Source organism: Dromaius novaehollandiae, chromosome 2, assembly GCF_036370855.1.
Source record: "Dromaius novaehollandiae isolate bDroNov1 chromosome 2, bDroNov1.hap1, whole genome shotgun sequence".
Classification (NCBI taxonomy): Eukaryota; Metazoa; Chordata; class Aves; order Casuariiformes; family Dromaiidae; genus Dromaius; species Dromaius novaehollandiae.
In genome coordinates, this window is record NC_088099.1 from 41,506,609 (window position 1) to 41,528,367 (window position 21,759).

A 21,759-nucleotide genomic window follows, 5' to 3' on the forward strand; every position below is an offset into this window, starting at 1 on the left:
CTTTAGTAATATTGCCAAGATTGCCTTTCTTACACATGTAAATAAACAAATGAAAAAAAGAAAAGCATAGCACATGACTCTATAATATCATATTTATCATACTACTTATTTCACTGGTGTGATTCCTGTTTCTCTGTTAAAAATTATCTCTGAAGTGTAAAAAAATGAATCACAGATGAGTGCTCATTATATGAGCAAAAAATCCTTAATTTTGATGGGTAATTTTACCTACTTGATATAATCAAAAAAGAAACATCCAGATTAAGACTCCCCACATAAGGGATAATTTGTCTTGATAAAAAAAATCCAAAACATTAATTTACTATTACAGCAGCAGTAGAATTTCAGTAAACCATATTGTTTTACATCCTTAGGGCTGTCATTCTGATGTTTTCGCCATTAGTCAGGGAGATCAAAGAAACCTGATATCTCACAAGGGGTTCGAACTACAATGAAGAGAAACTTGCTCTAACTCATGGTCAGTTTTTGAATACTGTCCAAATCAGATGAACAAAATGTTGTTGTCCTGAGAAGAGATCTGTGTGAAATGGGACTGCTAATCTCAGGAAGTTCAGCATAAACTATAGAACCTTTTGCCTAGAGTACGAGTTTGACTCATGCCCAGCTCTACAATGAATCTCCCAAGTGCTCTGTAGACTTTGGCATTTGGTTCTGTAGTCTCAATCCTTTTTTTAGTGGCATGTATCTATACTACGAACCTGTTGTTAACACTCTTGCAATAGCAAGCAATGTCAGTAGAGACCACGGACTGAATAAGCATGGAAACTGAAAAGTCCTTTCCTTCCTAGAATGGACTTTAAATGTCAGATGTCAGTCAATACAGGGCAACTTATGTTTGTTACTTTATGTTATAGTTATTGCATTGAAGACATTTGTCTCTAGTATTGTAAATCCTTTGTTTTTCAAATTAATTGAACACATGTTCTATTCATTTTAATTCTAGCAAATCAGGTTTGATTGTTTTTTTAAAACATATATATTGATTCCTCAAGTTGTAAGAAATATTTGGGCAACTCATCCCCAACCCCACTGACAAATGTGATAATTTTCATATCAGAAAAGCGCCTTTTAAAAGAGTGACATTAATTTCTCATTTCCAAGTCTTCTTGTCTCAGGTTTTGTCTGTGCTAGAAAGTTTTACAGGCTGAAGTTCTGAGGTTACCCTATGTCATCACAGATGTTTTGGAAGATGGCACTCAGATTCAACCTCTTTCTCCAGTGCAGATAAGCCAGGGTCTCCTCTGCAGCTCTTTGGAGCACTGCCCTGTGGGAAGGCCTTCCTGCATATTGCAGGACTGCCTTTGTGAAGTGCAGGGTATGCAGCTCTTCTCAGGAAACTGTGGGAGTTCAGAACAAGTCTCTATGTCCTGTCTCATAATGTAATTTTTTTCTTAAGATGATGCCAAACTGACAGTGCACCATCTGACAGCAATCCATGGTTGTAAACTTCCAGGGAACAATTGCAACATTTTCTACTGCTCTCATCTCGCTGTTTACACATTACAGAGCTGTTGTTAGATTACACACAACTCTTGGAAGGCCTTTTTTGTCATGCAAAGGTTCTGAAGTTGGGGCAGATCATTGCAGATTCCCATCACAGTTTCCCATCCAGATTCCCGTCACAGTTTAATCCTCCCACTCAGTGCTCACAGTACAGGCCTCAAGTGGTTGTTCCATATGCATATTTGCTTAATGAATGCATATAGAAGTGGTCAGTTTCACTTACTTCTCCGCAGATCTCCATAAGTACATTACGAAATTGGCTTTTCCCCTATACTTGAAGCAGCTAACCAGCACAACGCACATGTTTCTAGAGGAAAAGTGGCAGCAAGATGGAAAAGCAAGATGTAAAGTCCTAAAGGCAGACTGGAACACAAAAATCTTCAGGCTAAAAACCCAGAGCTACCGAAAGTTTGATCCTGAACACCATGCAGGAAGCCCCAGGATACACTGCAAAAATCTTCCTAAGTTTGTTTACCATGGGAGGGTGGATATTGTTGGTATCTTGCCAGCAAATCTTGCTTTTGTAAGGATGCAATGACAAAGCAAATGCAGGGAGACTCCGCCAAAACACCCATATCAGGAGCAGTGTGCTCATGGAATTTCCACTAGTGTGCCTTTCCTCTGTCAGGCAGGCCTGAATAACTTCTCCACAGGTAACCTTTCCATAACAATATTTCCAACAACCTTTCCTAAACTTTCCATATTCTTTCACTTTAAATTATAAATACCACATGCAGATTGCTACTTCATATAATTGGCATACTAGCACATAAATCATTAGACTTCACCTCAGAAGTATAGAAGCAGGTTAGATAAACACCTGTCAAGAATAGCATGGGTATTCCTGATTCTCTTTCACATCAAAGTCTTTCCATTCCTATTTTTTTAATGATTTAGGGTAAGCTAACTGTTTGGTACATCTATTGGACAGTTGCCTTTCCTGTCTCTCAGCTGGAGATTGTATAAGACTGTCTCAATTCTCTCTGCTCTAGACAGAGATTCAGATTAGGATCAACAATAAATTTAGAGTAAACTACAGATTAGCATTAAATTTAAAAAATCTGTTTACAGACTGTAGCAATTTCAGTAGCAATTAAGGTCTTAGAGTGGCTAATGTTTGATTCTTTTCAGCTGTCCATCACACACATATAAACAACCAAAAGCATTCACACAGTGTGAAAGACACCGTAGATGTATAGAGATAAGCAGTGAAAGACTCTGGTCACGTCAGCTGCATGTAAGGCATATCTCATTATTCTTATCAGAATTTGCTTTTACTTTCTCTTAAAGACTGAAGAGTGTCCTACATCTGTCCAAGTTAAAAACTGGCAAAAAAACTTAGTGTTCATTATTCGCATTGCATGGGAATAATGCACTCTGAGTCGTATAAAGAATCCTGTTGTGCCTTAAAAAGCCTAATGGTGATGGATTGGCCATAAGAAAGGCTGCTAAACAAGGTGCATGTCGATGTGCCTTGTCCTTGCTTCGGGGTTTCAAAATCCATATGTGCTTGGTTTAGTACCTAAATAATGATTTCAGTATCTGAATATGAAAGTTTAGTAAACACATTTGATTGACTCAAAGATATAGTAGTATATTTCACCCAAACATTCTGCTGTTTAAGTACTATACACACTATGTATATAGATTTTTATTTTTATATATATGTATACACACACACACACACACACAGAGAAATTCACATAGGCACCCATCCTCTAATATGTAGCTAACATATTTTGGCTGAAATAAAACTGGGATAGAAGAAGAAAATCCACAACTTTCATTGTCTTTTGGAATTAAAAAAAAATCACAGTATAATGTTAATACAAAAATATTTATTTCTTTCTCCATTTTGGAAACAGGACTGAATCCATTAGTATTTGGACTGGAAAGTGTATAAACAATTTCATTAAGGAGACATGTTAGCTCCAACAGTGTTTATTGGGGCCAGTCTGCATTCAAACTGCATATGGTGTACCTTTAAATAGGGTTGTTAAAATACCAAATAAAATGTCAAAGTCCGTCAGGTCTGGAGCTTTTATAAATTGTTTAGACTGGGGATAATTTGGGTTTTGTACATCATTCTTTGCAGCTCATGTAGAAAGGAGATAAAAAAAAAAGTAGGGCATGAAGAACAATGAAGTGCAGTCAGTTTGAAGCTGTTTCATGGAAAGGCATATTCTGGATCATTACTCTCCTAATCAACAATTTCCCTCTTCCTCCGTAACCTGCACGCCCACTATTTACCTTTCCTCTCTTTGGGTGGCATTCTGAGGTTACACACGTGGCTAAATAATCGTATTAAAAACTCACTTCAAAGGGCAATTCCACAGCAGCCTGCCAGATAGGTACACACTGCGCAATTTTGTCTGGGGCTACAGCTCCCTATCACCTCGGCAGGCTGCAAAAGTGCCTTGCTGTATCGACGGCAAAACTTCCCCTTGCGGAGCCAAGGCTGGGGGCAGTGGGATCTGCCGGCTGCCCCCCAGAGCTGCTGGGGCTACCACGCCTTCGTGACCATCCTCCTCCCCGCGCCCTTCCTCCACCCTCCCCGCCGGCCCAGCCTCGCAGCCGCTCCTCCTCGGCGTCTGCCCGTGTGCTTTCCCACACACAACGCAGCCCAGACCTCACCTTCAGCTCTCCGGAGGCCACTCGGGAAGCCAGCTCGATGACACAGCCCACAGCCATGCGTGCAGCCCCGGCCGAGTGCAGCTCGTTCCAAATGGTGTCACTGTCCACCTGAGCAAACAGTCGGCCGGGAGAGAAGAAAGAGGGAGAGAAAGGGAAGGAGAGGGAGAGAGAGAGGGAAAGAGAAAACAAATCAGCGAGGGAGGGCTGGCAGAGTGACAGCCAATGTACAATAACATTAGTCTTCCGTCTTGGCCAGCTGAAAGGCCTTCTGGACATGGCTTTGCTTATACTTTTTCTCTACACGGACTTCTCCAATGGAAACACATTCCTGTCATGCCTCACTGCCATTCCCTGTTTAGATTTCTCATTACAAACAGCATTACATCGGCCGGATCTGGCCTACTTATGGGCCCGTCAGACGCGGCGCAGGATGCGATGTACGCTGAGGGTCCTCACTTAGGCTTAAAAATAGGGAGCTGCAAGTGCCAGCACAAAGCATTTAAAAGAAATCTGTGGCTACTGGCTTGAGGAGGCGTCACGAAAAACTGTGCCGTATTAAAAACCTACTGGTAGCCGAGATCATTATATGTTTGAAAAGGCAATAATAGCTTGTGTTTCACATACAGACAGAAGACATTTTTAAATTACTGAAATCAGAATTTTTTTTTACATGAATTTCAATACTATTGCCATAGATAGAAAATAGAATAGAATAGAATAGAATAGAATAGAATAGAATAGAATAGAATAGAGCAGAGCAAAACAAAACAAAACAAAACAAAACAAAATAACCCCCATGTGCTATCTCCCGTTTTGATGAACTGATAAATTTTGACTGAAAGGTTTTAGTATCTAACACTTTATAATAGATGAATGCAGTTTATTAAAAGCAGAGAAATTTTTCTTTCACACATTCTAAATGAGAAATTGTCACGCATGAAACTTTATAAGAATAGTATATAATAAAATATTTTAAAGATGACAAAGCAGACCTGCTATACAACTACAATCAATATGCTAAAATTTTATTTTGAAGTCTATATGTTTTAGTAATTATTTATTTGCAGAAACAAACAAAAAGATATGCAGGAAATGTAGTATATCCTTTGTACGATTTTATGTCAAGCAGAGATGATAGACTGAGATAGCCTGAAATAGTCATCCATGCAGCCAACCAGACTTCCTTGATGCTCCATGGGAAGTACATTTAATTATATCATACCACACAAATTTATCATGAAAAGAAAAATGTTTAGGGATAGACAAAATAGTGTGGCAGATGCTATCTGGATAATTTCCAAATACACTGAGACATGTTTTTAGTTTGAAGCAGAAGCTTCTGTTCCTAATTTCTAAAAAGAAAAAAGAAGAAGAAAAAAAGAAATCAAGTAATTGAAAATGGATGCAACTGTTACTTGACTCTGGAGGTTTTGAGGAATTCTCTGATTAGCCAGTTGAAACAGAAAGAAGCTTGATCTTCTCTACACCTGTCAAATGTCTTCACCATTACAGTTACAATAATATTATATTTCAGCTACTAAAATGATCTTATTTTCTGTGATAGAGTTCTGTCCTGAGTTTTCTATCATTTTTATCAGTTTTGTATGCATGCAACAGAACAAATGAAAATATTCATATTTAGAATAGATTTAAATAAGAAGATTGGGTTTTGCTTGCAAGGTTTAGAACAATAATAATAGTAACAGCACACTGTTTTCATCTGAGGATCTCAAAATGTTGAATAAACACAATTAAGCACCATCAGCTAGACACAGGATGATTTACAATATTTGTTTTGCACATTGGTAACCTGAGATTTAAAGAAATGAAGTAGCTTTCCCAAAGACACACACAAATCAATAGGCAGTTCAGGATATTAGAATGAGAAAAAAGAAAGAAACCAAGTAGTAAAAAATTGATGACACATTTAACATTAGGCAAAACTTCAGGCTCTTTCTCTGTTGCTTTAAAGCAACTGTGAATCAGTTCTTCCTTTTTAAAACAAACAAGGAAATAAAGAAGTAGAGGTCACCGGTTAAATCAATTTAATCAAATCATAATAAAGCTTGAAAAATACTGTGCAATGCTTCCTTTAAAGAAGTTTTAACAAGAGGGCTGGGAAGAAGTACTTTCTTACCATTTTTATGGCTAGCAAATTAAGGTTAACATGAAGGAGTGGCTGATGAAAATGATTCAATGGCAGCTGCTCGGTACACCAGGACACGAGCAGGATCCTGCATCCTCAAAGGGACTATGATTCATTTCCAGGAAGGCCGATTAAGTTAAAATTGTAACCACAGCCTGAGAGTACCCACCCTTCAAGACAGTTGTCTGCTCTGACACATGAGAAGGCAGTTTCTCCGACTGCTGAACACTGTGTATTGGCAAGGGTACGGCATTTATCATTTTCTGCTTTCAACTGAGAGTGAGGAGACTGAACTGGGACAATAAAGCCAAATATGTTCACTGCAAAATTTCCCTCAGACGACTTGAACAACTGCTACCTAACTTTAACTAACCTTGACAGAAAATGGGCAACCAGGAAACAAAACAGCATTTGCCGAGGAATTTTCAAAAACGACCATCTAAACACACACAGGAAAGTCAGGATATTTTGGCTGATTGCTTGGGATAGTACATGTATCAAATCTTAAACTCTCAAAGCCAGGGGTAGCCCATTCAAGCTGCATATTTGAGTGTACAGTAATTATAATACAGGAAAACTAACATACATATATGAGTAAGTACCATGGGAGAGCACAGCATTATAAACTTAGATGTCAGATCTATTCCATATTCATGCAAAAATCAAACTGAATTTCTGAGGAGCACCTCCTTTAAAACAACCCAGTGAAACTTTGATCTTACAGCCAAAGGTCTTGCCATGCCACTCATTTCACTCCATTTTATATCTCTACTGCTGTTAGTGCAATGTCTTGCCTTGCCTAAAATGTTTCAGGTGCTTAAACAGAGATTTTCTTTTTTGATGTCACTCAGCATTTACTTAGTAACTTGCTGTTGAAATACAGTGGTATCAATGGCAAGCCCATTAAAATTACAGCTATAAACTAGTCCCGTTGTCATGCTGTATATGAAATACAGCTAAATTCTACTAGATATGCTTGCTTTATTCATAGGAGATGAAATGACTGGAACTTATATGAGTAAAGGGAATAAGATTAGACTCTTTGTGGTTTCTGGTTCTACTTCATGTATATATCAGATATATCTCACGATATTTTTAGATGCTAAGTATGCATGAACTTGTGACAAGTGTGATACTTTCTGAATCACAGTCTATGAAAAAATCAGTCAGAATTTAGTAAAAAGTTACTTTTTCCTCTAAGTGATTTGCAGTATTTAATAAAAACTCTCCATTAGGATTTTTTTTCTGAAAGTTTCAAATAAAATGTACAGAAAATATAACATTTCTAGTACATGCTAAGATTCTCATACAGAATCTTGGCAATTTTTGCCTGTTTAATTTCACATATTCTTAAGGTACGATTCCTTTTAAAAATTGACAGGACAGGGAAACGTTCTGAATGTCTAACCAAAATGAAAAAGAAACATTTTTAAAGCATCAAAATGTCAGTTTTAAACTATAAGCATACTGCATGTTTTGTTATCAAAAAATCTATCACTACAGCAGCTCTTCAAAGAACAAGGCTTGTGCATGATAGCCACAAGAGCCAGAAAACACAAGCCCTATCCGAACACTAAAATTTTTAACACACATATGGATTTACTTCACTCCGAGTTTCCTGAATGAGCACTGCAGGTTGTAGGTTTTTTCAAGCACATCTAGTATAGCTCAATCATTGGCATGTGTAGCAAAGCTAATACTCTGTAAAGCTACAGATGATAGAAATTAAGCTACCTGTCCCTGAAGTGGATGTGGAGGCATTAAAGAGGAAAGGAATGACTTAAGTGAAAAGAAATGTAGGTAACTTCTGCTGACTGAATGCAACTAATGTTTCAAGTGGCGTGTGCAGAAATTCCCTGCTTTACACTGCGAAAAGAACATAGTATGAATGCTTCCTACAAGAAATATCTATGTGACAATTTAAGCTTCACAATGAAAACTTTAAGCATACCAAAAATGAGCTAACAAACAAGTTTCACAGCAGAGATGTTTCAGCAGGTAGAAAGCATGCAGTGTACCACCTCACAGCTGGAATATTTCATATTAAGACAGAGTGGCTACTAAGCCTGAAAGTTACCAGCTCCTTATATCTTGTTCACATTGTAGTATTGGTATGTGAAGGTGGAGAAGAAAGATATGGAAATACATCTGAGAGGGAAAGATTGTTTATGTAAAGGCTGTTCTGAAATCACCGTGGTTACTGAAACTGGAAATGCTGCTTATATTTATCTGGAATTTATCTGAGATGCAAAAAAGTGGCATGAACAACAATTATAAAACATTTTTAAAAGATTTTTTTATAACTGCCTTTTGTTTTATCTGTCCCTTCCCCTGCTAGCGAACCTCCTCACTCCTCATCCTGTTTTAGTCTCCCACCCTCTGGAAACCTCCTGGGATCTGCCTTATTGTCACTGGCCACAACTCTCTCGACCAGATATTCTGCTCACGATCTGATGCACCTTTCCATGTTACACACCCTGCACGGTGTAGTCATCTGTGTGAGTTATTTCTCATCTTTAAGTAATTTTTATAAACTCTGAAGCTGTCTTACATATACATTTACTGATAGCTGGATCACAATATAAAAGAAGACCAAAGCTATTGCTTTAGGGTAGTTTCTGACAAAGCATCCTAGAGTATCCTTTCTCTCTCTCTTTCTCTATCACACACACATGAGCTTTCAATTTAACATAGGTGCAGCTTCTGCAATGGACTCCTGGTTCCATTCAGTGACCACTCCTAAAAGGAAGTGAAAACATACCAAATCTCTCATCCCATTCTGGATTCACTGCACAACTGTTGCCACCAGGAAAATCAAATGCATTCCTCCAAGAGTTACCACTTGGAACTAGCAGAGGTCCTGTACTTATTCTCTGAGAACAGTGGGAAAATGCAATTTGTTGTCTACCTGTGCATGGAAATATTGACCAGTGACAATCCTTTGATGGCAGTGATTGTATTCTGTGTGTCCCATATCTTAGACAAGAAACAAAAAAAGTAGCAGTTCTTCACAGTATTTTAAAAGGGATTTTTTTTCTCTCTCTCTCTTTAATGAGTAGGCATCAGGCTCAGCTATTCTTAGATGGAATTTAATCCAGTTCGCATTTCAGATGGATACATTTCAACAAAAAAAATCTGGAAAAAACCAACTATATAACTCCTTAGATGTACATGATTATAAAACTAGGAAGTAAATAAAATCTAACGAGCCAATAACAATGTAGTCATCTGCAGCAAACAAACAGATTAAGCAATATGTGAGAAAGAATATAGAAGAGTACAGACCTCTTTTGTGATACTGAAATTTAATAGAATTTGCATATTGCAGAGTAAATTCCTCTGCTTTAGCTTTAAAAACATTTGGAGTCTTATACTCTTCCACTTATGCCAGAGCAAACATGTTTCCATCACTGGAGTTTTCAGTTCCCTGGCAAGAAGATAGAAATAGAATGTTTTCCTAAAGTGTTGCAACCTCTGAAAATTGCGTGTGGCATTTTGCTATCATTTCCAGCAAGGAGTATGCCATTCTTGGAGGCAGTTGGTGCCAGCAAATACTAGTGCAGAGGTCTGGAGTAGCTTGCCTGCGACTATGAGCAGTGCAACGTCCCAGGTGTCACGCTCAGAGCTCTCCCCTCCCGCTCCTGCAGATTTACTGGCGCTCATTCATCACATCCACGATTTCCACTAAGAATCAAAAGATCCTCCCCATGATTCTCAGCTTCTGTTTCATCTCACCATGACTAAAGAAGCTAAGGTGTGCACATCATACCCAAGAAACAGTCTCTAATGAATGGCCTGTCATCCACATCTCTCAGTAAGGAACAAAGGGGAAAAAGTATGTATGGCTGACGTCTCTTCCATAAATCCCACATACAGGAAGTGTGAAAGTGGGCTACTTCAGGAAAAATATGTACTTTGAGCTTCCTGAATTTCTACTATAATTTTCCAGCTGTATGGGAGACTCGTTTTGCAAAGGACTTTTCAACTACTTTAATCTAAAATGCTTGCCACATGGAGTACCCAAATACCAACATTTCATACTTACCTTTCCAGTGTGATTTTCAAATAAATTGTGAAGGTGATGCTATCTTTAGATCCCAGTGGGATGAACAGTTCAAAAGTTCTTCACAAATCATTTCGTAAGTAAAAAATGTGGAATTCACTTGGGCTGCATTGGCTTCTCTGTTGTGTTTGTATAATTCCAGTAAATGAATCTGTCAGCAGTAATATTCGTGGAAATACAAGTTTTTAAAAGAACTTCAGAGGATATTAATGAACTTTAGAGGATATTAATTCTGACCCCAAAAGACCTTCTTTGTGCAACAAGGAATGTGGATAGTACATGCACCTACAGTATGTAGAATATTTAACATTTTTCTAGTTTTAATTGCCAATAGTGGACTAGCTTTTAAAGCAATTATAAATCAGTTAACCTTCAGAAAAAATCCATCAAAAACTTTCCAAGGAGAAATTAATCCTTGAATGTGGGTGATTACAGATTGTGGTGGTTTAGCCACTGGGAAAATAAATGCAGCACTCCTACTTTTATATAAAGTGAATTCACCTGAAGATTTGTAAAAAAGAAAGTAAATATGTGAAATTTTTATTTAAAAATAGCTTCGTATTCTAAATGAGAATCAGAAAAGAATCAGGATAAGTCAAGCTAAGGCCTGAAAACGATAATATTGTCAGAAGAAATATTTTGATTTAGTTACTCTCCTAAACAAACTTTTATGACAAGTATTCAGAATCTCTGGGTCTCATAAAGCATGCATTAGACACCCAAAAGGAACTCAAAACCTTAGTGAAATGGTGATGTGTTGACCATTGGTAGTGGGAATGGAGGGAGGATAGCGTGGATTAGATGTGGATTAGAACTTGTTTTTAGAAAAAACTCATAAATAAAACACTTAGGCCCAGATTCATGTCTCAGATATGTGGCATATATCACCAGATGCTTGTAAAAATGTTACTGCACTTGCAGGCCTGGTCCTGAGTACTCTGTTAATTTAACTTGACATTTGTTTTAGTTTTTAAAGTATTAGTGCGCGAAAATGCTTGTGCAATTGCCTTCTTATGTTTGATCGTGCAGTTTCCAGGAGTTCGTAGGCAAATGGATAGAACAATGTGTATTTACCCATAATGCATAGAATCACAGAAAATACAACTTTCATGTGCAGAATTCAAGCTTTCTGTATAAAAAGTTTGGCCACTTGCTGCTGAACATTTTTTTCCAGTGCACAGCATTGGAAGCTTTCTTTCTGGATGTAGATAACGTTCTTTCTGTCAGAAGCCACCATGGAGCTATGCTAGAACCCAGTGTTTATTCAGATAAGCTGTACATGAAACAGAGTACAGTACAGTACAGTACATCTTCAGAGAGTTTTTCTGCTCAAGTTGTAGGCTAAATTCTATCAATAAGCATTTGATATGTTTTTAAAGTACAAATGTGAATTCTGGTTTATTTACAGAATTCCCATCAAATCCATACACGTGTGTGTAGTTCTGAGGACAGTGAACACTTGCATTTGTAAACTGTACATAAGATGTTATCCCATTATTTACATTTAAGTTACATGTATACTGTTTAATATTTTTGCAGGCTTGTGTCATAATACTGGCTTTAGGCAGCTCAATATTTTTTTAGGGAACACACGAAATGAAATAAGACGTTTAAAGAATGGGCTTTATGGTAGTTCATTAACTTCACAGTAATTTTCTGTGCTCTGTGTGCTGTATCTTTGTTTACATTGAATCTGGACTAGTATCAAGGAAAAAAAGTTCTCTGTTAAAAATCAGAAAAGGTTAGTATTTGCGCACAAGTTTTCAGATTACCACCCCTTAGCTCTCTATCCTCCCCTGCTGCAAGATAAAGCAGACTGAGACATTTCTAAAACAGACCTGCCTGCAGCAATGCCAAGGAGCTCTCCCTCTCTCTATTGAACAGTTTTGCCTTTCACTACTCTAAACATCAAGCTATGTAGTGGATGGCACAGGGCCACCTCAGTGCAATGAAAGGAGAAGAATAGGGCAAAGAGTCTGCCCTTTAATGTGAATGGATTGTTTCCTTTTTCTGTGGCCACCCTACTGATAGATTAAATGCAGCATCTCCCTCCCCCTACCCGAGAACAGACACCATTACACATACCAGGTCTGCAGAAAAATATCGCTGTACCTCTGTAGATGAAGAATATCAAGTTATTCCCTGCTCTGATCATCCAGATTCACTTTATCACACTTGCCTGACCTTTTTTTTCTTTAACTAATGTGCCTAAAATTAGGAATTTTAGTTGCATAAACTCCCTATCAATGGAGGGAAACAAGCACCTCCAGCAGATTCTTCAGACCTTAGGTGGAGCGATTCTTGCTCTGGTGGTGCGCTTGGCTCCTTAATGACTGTACAGGCAAGCAAGGGTGGCCAGGCTCCTGCTTTCAGTGTTTCAGTGATTTGTCTAAAGTTAGAGACATGGAGCCGGACAAGGGAGTCTTCTGAGTCATGCCATACTATTGTTCTGAACTAAAAAGAGGTAAATGTAGTTTTTCTCTCATCCCCCTATTCCTTCTTCAGGTTGTCTGCTCAGTTTGTCAGCTAGAAAAACTACAATTCTCTACGCATAAACAGCCTGAGTAAAGTGTAATATTCATCGGTCCGGTAATACAAAACATAGTCCGGTGAATTGTCAGAACTGGTAGGAGTACACCAGCTGAAAAGTGTGTTCTCCATAGTAGCTGGGAGGATATTACACCTTACTCCTCCCATCTTGTGGAGAGCCCAAATAGGTTTATCTGGAACTGCTCTAGGTGACTGAGCATGCAGATGCCTGAATGCCCTGGGAGGACAAACCTCCAGCCGTGCAGGGCCCTTGCCCAGGCTCCTATCTCCATTGGCCATGAGTCATGCCTTCTGGTGGCTCCAGGATGGCCTTTCTGACTACGGATTTTAATGTCTTCAGCAGAAAACATTACACAGTTGAAGCTTTGTAACTGTAAGCTCTAAAAAGTCACGCAAAATATATCAAAGTAAAATGTGTTTGTGAGTTTGTTCTGATTAAAATCTTGGAATTTCTTTATAGATGGTCGAGCTGTCAGAGAGGCTTAGGAGGTAAAAAAGTCCTTTTTTCCCAAGAAGTCTCCTCAAAACTGCTCCAAAATATTATGACTGACAAATTTCAGTAGGTTAAAAAAGCTGCTTGTACTTTGCAAGCACTTTGAATTAACAGGTGACTATATTGGCAACGTGGTACATTAATGATTACACAATGGAAGGTATCCTATTGGGTTGCTGAGCTTTTAGGGATAACAGCTTACTTGCCCCAAACAAAGAAACAGACATATTTTTGGTTGATATTATAAAAGAGCTTTACCTATTTGGGTACAGCCTGGGATATAGGGGAAAGACACAAGTTAATTGTAGCACCTGAGTGGAGATGATGCTTAATCTGAGTGCCCAAACCGTAGGCAGTCTGCTTTCTTAACAGCCAGCATTGGATGTAGATATAAGGAGAGACCCCTAAACAGTCTGGGGAACAACCTCCTCACAAATACTTTCTTAATTCTTACAAAAGGGCATGTTGGGTACCGTTAACTTTTATACAAATAAGAGGAATGCACTGGAGTCCTAATTTGTAACTGCTCACAGTTCTTCCTGCCCCTAGACTGGAAAGATCAAGGTAAGAATGAGAAGTAGCACAAAACAACATATTGCCTGGATAAATTATTTAAAATTGTCCACTAATTATCATTCATCTTGCTTTTTTTTCCTGTGTGTCCAAGGCAAAAAGTAGTACTGGCCAGCTACCACAACAAGGAATGCCAAGGAGAAAATCAAGAGTAGTGCATGTGCGCACGCGCGCACACACGCATGCATGCATATATTTAAATATACAACTATGTGTAAGTCTTTAACTCCTTTGATGTAACATTCAGAGAATTCAGAAAGATGCTTCAAGCATTTTGAAGGATTTGTAAAAGTATAGAAACAATTTTATAGCTTTACTTTTATATATATATATAGTTACAGGCCCAAATTCTCTTCTAGTATGAAAGATCTAAGTTATACTAAAGCTAATGAAACAACACAGCTCATCCCAGAAGAAAATCTGATTCCCCTTTCACTGCCACAAAAGCAAAATTAGAGGGAATGCAATGCACTTTCCATAAAATGTAGCCAGCTTAGCCTTCAGATAGCTCAATATTTAGCCCACGAACCATGCTGTTCAGCTCACTAAACATTTATTCTGTATAAGTGATTTCTTGCAGGGTGGTGTTCTTCCCCAGCTCCTTCTCTTGCAATTTAAAGATCTGACTTTGCACAGTACAGATTTGGAGCAGTGTCTTGGTTTTTTTTTTTTTTTTTTTTTTTTTTTTTTTTTTTTGAATTGGAGAACTGCCCAATTTCATATGATAAAAGTGAAATTCTCTCCTGTCTGCAGGGCAATCCCCAGGGAACAACGTATGAAACCCAAACTTAAATAAAATCATATCCTGTTTGCAAACATCATATTCCCTTTGCTTCTCAGTAATCTGGACCCATAAACCCCAGCACAGCTTGAGAGCCCATTCCTCATCTAAACAAATGCCATAAGCCCCTTTATACTTTTACAACCATGTCAGAAAATAATATTGACTGCCAATAGTGATGTGATTGGAGTTGCCTCCTCTGAGCCATAAAAGAAGCAGTCTGTTATCAATTTCTCTAAATGCATCAGGGGAATTATGGGTCGGTTCAGTTCCAAGTTATAAATGACAATTCAAAAGCCGCAAAAGTGTTTGAAGCTGGGAGCCGATGATGACATTATCATAAAAGCCTGCTCTTCTTTGCTTTTGTGGGTTTTTTTGCCTATCAACTAGACAAAAAAATATGGCTGAGAAATGACTTCAAGATTTCTTCACACAGCGGCAGGTCAAACAGGCAGGAAAACAGTCACTATTTTTAGTGACAGACTGAGGCAAGGAGATGAAACTTATTCCCATTAAAAGTAGATTTCTGCTTCTTTTATTGCCATTTTCTCTGAGCAACAGAAGGGGAGGAATTGGAATGGGTGTATGCATTGATCAAATAATCAACTATTTCTCTAATGGCTGTATACAGACGAAAAATTGTGGAATTGTCTGATCATCCACAGAACCAAAAAGTAACTTGTGATTATTCTCCCCATTTGGCCATTTTACCTGCAATCTACCCATCTTTCCTGGAATACTCTTCACATTCCAAACCTCTGACCAGCTGCAAGGAACCATCTCTTGTTATTAAAAACCCTGGCCTTTAAGCTGTTTGTCTTTCTCCAACACAAGGAATTTCACCCCGCAGTATTTAGGACTGCTTAGGAATAGCTGGTCCTGGAACAGTGTCAAACTTGAAAAAAGAATAAAAAGCATTATTGCAAAAGGGAGGTCCCATACTTCAAGGGCTGTTGTACTGCTGACCCTGGCTAGTCCTATGATAATGAGCCATCACTGAAAGAAAGCCTATTATTGGCAAATTTATGAGGTTAGATTTAGTCAACATTTCTTTCTCTCCCTGTGACACCTGTGCAGTTTGGCTGTTGGTATGAGACAGCTTCATTTTCATAGCTGGAGAGATAAATTTATTACTTGTACAGTTTCTTATAAAACTGTGTAGCTTACTGTCTGGTATTCTTCTGAAAGCTTTGAATATACCAAGTGAAAGTCACCAATGACCCTGACATAAGCAGTCACTTTCACTGCCTGGAAGAAAATTCATATGGATGAAAAATATTTACAAAATAAGTAAACGGTAGCTTTATATGCAATTTGCACTGAAGTGAAAGCTTTAGAGCAATGATGAAACAGGATCAGAGAATATAGGAGTTTTTCTATTTACACTGTCTTTCATTTACTTTGCAAAATTCTTGAAAGAACTTTCTTTTACTATAACCATAGACAATATTGAAAGAAGAGGAACTCTGATCTTGACTGCAGCTTCTTGGCGCTATTGAACAAAACGAATAATATTATGGAATTCAGAGTTATGGAGGTTGGTTGGGCCTTCAAGTTTTTTGGCAGAAATGCAAGCCATCCCAAGACCATGCTAGTACAATCTTTATAGCTCCTCAGGCATTCACTGCCTATGGAGCCCTGGGCTCCAGCACTCGCTCCAAGAGTTGTTTGTGTTTTGCCCAGTGATTTTTTCATGTGAAATAGGTAAGCTGTCTCTGGAGCAAGGCTGAGAGCTAAGACTTCACATTACCTGTAAATCCATTGTAGATAGACCACAGACTTAGATAAATGGCCTTTAGACCCTTCTTCCGCTCTGTCTTATGGGCCCAGGAGTCCTGAACTGTTTTCAACAGCGGACAGCTTCAGTGGATCATGTGAGGGGTCCCCAACCAAAAACAGTCTGCGATCGCCTCAATGGTTACAACACCCTCCCCCCCACCAAGAGAGGGTAGATCTGCTATTAAATCCAGCATGGCAGCGGACATAAATAAGCCTGGGTTTCCCATCCCCTCTGTGAATAGTCTAACCGCTAATCTATTTCAGAATAGAAGGGCTGCATAATGACAGCCAGCGAGGTCCCCATATGGTTAGGAGGCAATACGATCAAAGAGCTCTGAAAGCCATTCTTCAAGAGACAGTCATAAATGGAAGAATGAAAGTTTTTTTTAAAATAATACTCTTTCTCACTGTATTTTTTAGCAAACAAGTAATCAAGCAAGCAAGCAAGAAAAAGAAATAAAAGAGAAGAAAAAAATTACATTCAGACACTTCTATCCCGCCCCCTCACAGAGACTTCCCATGACCTAAACCATGATCTGACAGGTTTACATTGCTTACTGCTTCATATCCTCCATCATACTGAAAACTACTAACTATCAATGCTCCTTTCTTTCCACCATCATTTTCAAAAATATGTAAAGGGATTGCTTTCCACACAGGGCAAAGTGGCTCCCTTTTCCAGAGCTCATTTGAACTAACAGACAACTAAATATCAGTAAAAGAGAGCTCCTAATCTGATTATTTACCTTGAAAAGGTCATAACCCATTCCTTTAAAAAAATCTCATAGCAAACCTGACAATAATAATATGTAGGAAGGCAAACCAACTAGAAAAAAAGTAAATAAAGGATGTATTTCTACAACATGTTCTTTAATCCAATTTCCATTATTTTAAATCAGAAATAAAGCAAACAGCCACAAAAAAAGCATAGATAAATTTAAGTGCTTAAAAAAATGAAGTTACACTGAGCATTTCTGGCTTGCATTAGCTTTACAATGGACAACATACTTTTCTTGCATTACAAAAAGAAATCAAAGTGCACCCCTATTCAAGATTTTTACAACAGAATTCATTAATGCCTCAATAACCTGTTTCAAAGAAAAAATCTTTTACATTTTTATCTTTTGAAGAATACCACTATCATTTTTGCATTCCAAAACCTATAAAATCTCTTGTTCAGTTCTCTAAATTTCCTAATAATGGCAATAACAGTGGGAAAATTGTCTTAATGACAATTATTTTCACGTTTTTATATATAAAAGTGTGTGCATGTGTGTGTGTGCGCGCGCGCGCACGCACACAGAGGTGCATGTGCACATGCATGCATCCACACCTATGTGTAATGTTAGTTAATCCACATACGTAAATGATCCCCACATTTCTATTATAGCAAGTTGTTAATCACTGAGTTCACAATCTTAGCCAGAATCCTTAGGAAGCATAAATCCACATTACAGGACCTGGAATAATTACCACCTCTTGATCTTTTGTTCTTTAATTCATAGTTCAAAAATCCTCAAAAAATTTAGAAATAGTGAAAACTAAAAAGGAAAATATATTTATTTTTGTTAAATTCTTCATATTTATTTTGTCAGCTTCAGGCTTCATGATGCCATCTCATTAAAAAAAAAAAAGATTACTGTAGTATGAAACTCATCCTTTGTGAAGGATAAAAGTAAATAAAACAAGTTGGTGAGCTATAGTAGAGAGAAGAAAAACATTGCAAGATTACATTGGAAGTTGACCTATAGCTCCAATTGCACTCCAGAGATTGTGGGTTTATTCCTGCATACTAAAAAACAGTGAATGGAAACTAAGATATATTTACATCCTCCAGCCAGGCCATCAATAGCCAGTAATATCAGCATTTCGCTTTGATATTGCTGACATCAATAAGTAATGGATCCAGCTGGATGAAAAAGCGTAGAATGCCTCTGTGTGGGGGAAAAAAAAAAAAAAAAAAAAGTAAGTGAAAAAATATATCTCCCTCAAATTATCTTCACTAGAATTTAACATGAGCATGATACAAACTTCAGTAAAAATTCTCCATTCTAATTTTTTTCAGTAACTTAAAGCAATTCTTTTCCTAGTTTTGTATCAGATTTTCATCTGCGAATATGGTTCATTGAGCCCTAACACATATTTGCAAGCTTTTATCTCAGAATGGATCAGTGTCAAAACAGGACATAAGAATGTTTAGTTATTGAGTTAATTTATCAGCATCTACAATGTTCTAGCAGCTATAAGCAGTTTATGCTTATGCTAAAAGTGTTGCTATTTTTTTTTCTTCTCTCAGAAATGCAAAGCTATATCTCCTTTTAAACAGTCCATAAGACAGCTTCTTCAAAGTCCATTCTCCTATAAACAACTATACCTGCATAATTTTTCTCAAAAATAAAGAACTCATGCAAAAAGATACAGGGCATCTAAGAAACTTACACATCATCACAACAAACTATTTTCCTATCTAACTGTTCCATAAGTTTATGTCAACGTTCTGTCTTCTGTGTCTTTAAAAACACAGTATGATAATGGCTCAGGTTTCATCTCTACATTTATTATTAGCTTCTGAAGACTTTAAATTGATACTGCAACAATGCTAAAGAGATCATGAATACATTTGTTGTATGCTGTCCCTCTTGCAAAGAAAACAGCATCTACTTACCCCAAGTCCCCCACAAGGCAACAAGGAAAAGAGTTTTTGAGACACGTTTCCTATATATTAAAGAAAGAAGAAACAATAAGCATTGTTTAACAAAAACTGGAACAGTAATCCCTCATTAGAATAATTCTGATTTCTAAATTTTTATATTACACAATCAAAATACCATACATTAGAATAAAAATATTAATAATACTTAGAAAACAAATCAGCCATGGGACATTGAAATTACTTTTTTTCAACAGTGGCAAATCTTAAAATTGGTAAGCACGTGGTTCCAAAAGAGCATATACGTAATGATCCAATCTCCACAGAAAGTCTGAACGAGGGCTAGTAGTCATCACAGCATCGTTCGCTGCCAAAAAGATAAGCAGCTAGTCTAAGCTAGTCATCTCAGCTTCTTCTGCAGTCAGGGAGGAGAGCTAGGCACCTCTATTCAGCCTAGATGACTGATGGAATTAATTATATTTGAGAAGTGCCTGTTTCTTTTCACTGACAACAGAAGGAGCCTCATTAAGCTTACAGGGAACCGAAAACTAATTTCTTAATTTCACCTATCCAGAAAGTTAGCTGAGCTGACTCCTGCTCTAGGTGCCTAGCTCACCCAGCTCCTTTGAAAATTTCAGTCTTTGTCTTCCTATCTATGCAAAAGTGCATTTACTTGCACTCAATCAATATATCCATATTTTTTAAATGTAAAATGAGATACTATTTATTTCAGTATTATGCGGTAAATAGATTCTTCTAAAGGAAACATAAAAAATTAATAAATAGACTTAAAGCCTAATTTCTTGCTTATCCTGATTTATACATTAGACAATATGATTGTTTTTATCATAATATTTATCCTCCCTGTTTATTCCTTCATATTTTCTTTTTTTAAACCACGTAACTCACTGTTTGTCTTGATAAGAGCACTATTAAAACCGAGTAAGGATCTCAGGATTTGATGCAGTTGCTGTTCAAGTGTAATTTGATCCTAAGGCAGCTGTGGAAGAGAACATACACTTTTCCCCTGCCGTATCACAGAACTAGCTTTGTAACTCTGCCATATGGAGGAAACGTTAGATAGTGAATCACTCAAGTTACCTAAGACTAGTCACCCATCACTAAGGAAGAGACAAATGCTACAGTTACTCATGTTTAACAGGTGCCAATGAAATGTATAAAGATAATTATAAGCCATCATCTTTGAAGTATAAGAGACTAGACTGCAAGGTCTGAGATGAAGAAAGTGCTTTACACGCCGAGTAAAATCCAAGATACATCTTTAACTGGCCAGAGGTCTTTGATCAGTTTGCACAGTGCTCAGGAGAATCCAAACAAAGCCTCCTGCAGAGCTACCAGGGGAAATGCAGGTGTGGCAGCTATGCCGAGCATCCTCGTACTGGGAGTGCTAATGGCATGGCCCCAGACATACAAGGATATAATGGCTGAAGGAGCTTGTCAGAGCAGAAGTCTAGGAGGATTTTCCAGATCCCTTGCTAAGCAGATCCAGTGACCAATGCAAAGAGCATTTTTTCACTTTTTACTGAGGTGAAGAACAAAAAGTCTCGAACAGATAACTAAAAATTAGTGCTGTTGAAGTGTTAGGAGAAGTCAATGTAAGCTGTAATGTGAGATAAAAGAAGGCATTTTTAGCATATTGAATGACTAGACCTGTTTTCTTAAATTCCACTGCACAGTTGGGACATAAGAAAGAACAGATGAGTTCTCATTTATCTCCATGCAACTGGGCATATTGTGGATGATAAACACTAATAAAAACAAACAAACAGAAAGTTAAGAAAAAAAAACAGATGGTGAGGCAAGGCACTAAAACCGATCAACAGATAGCACTAAAACGGGTGAAAACAAGCACAATGGCTTTTTAATATATCAAGAAACTTGCTAGGACATTTGTTTCTTATTGCACAATAGTCAGAAGAGCAGATAACAGAGTTTATAGAACAAAAGAAACACCAAAATTTCTTGGAAAGATCAATGTGTGGAAAGGTTCCACTAAGAGAGAGTGAGACCATCACCTATCCATCTTCACAGAAAGAAAAGCTCTCCCAACACTCCTCACCAAAAATGAAAAGCAGTAACAAAATCAAACCTTGAAAATGAATCAACATGGGTAATTCCCATGACGATTGGAAATGATGCCCCAGAAGAACCTGGTAAATACTCAGCAATTTCCCTTCCCCACCCCAGAATACCTCCAGAATTAAAAATGAGATCCTGGGATATTTCAAGTAAGGTAGAAGGAAAATTTAAAAATCCTACTTTTCTGGCTTTTTACTAGGACAGACATTGCAATCAACAGCAAATCATATGAGAAAAAATGACTTTTTATGGAAGATTGACCACAACAATTTACACATAGAGCTAGAAAAAATACCAAAGTTTTGTCTTCTAAAATGCCAACTCACAAAGGCAGGAGAAGTGGTTAATCAAATTTAACTGTTATGACATCTATCACTGAGGTCAGGAGGCCCCTATGGAAGTTCAGGAATCTGCTGAGGTTATTGACAACTGAGGACTGAGAGTCTGATGAGCAAGAAAAGTGATG

General features: G+C 37.7%; 1 protein-coding gene across 1 annotated transcript in view; it reads right to left on the reverse strand.

The window, feature by feature from the left end:
* HDAC9 (histone deacetylase 9) overlaps nt 1-21,759 on the reverse strand; it is a 306,119-nt gene that overhangs the window by 111,238 nt on the left and 173,122 nt on the right. The window contains exons 16-17 of the mRNA XM_064506335.1: nt 19,209-19,258; nt 4,159-4,266 (exon numbers count right to left, since the gene is read on the reverse strand). Coding sequence (XP_064362405.1) covers nt 4,159-4,266; nt 19,209-19,258 — 158 coding nt within the window. The remainder of the gene's footprint in view (nt 1-4,158; nt 4,267-19,208; nt 19,259-21,759) is intronic.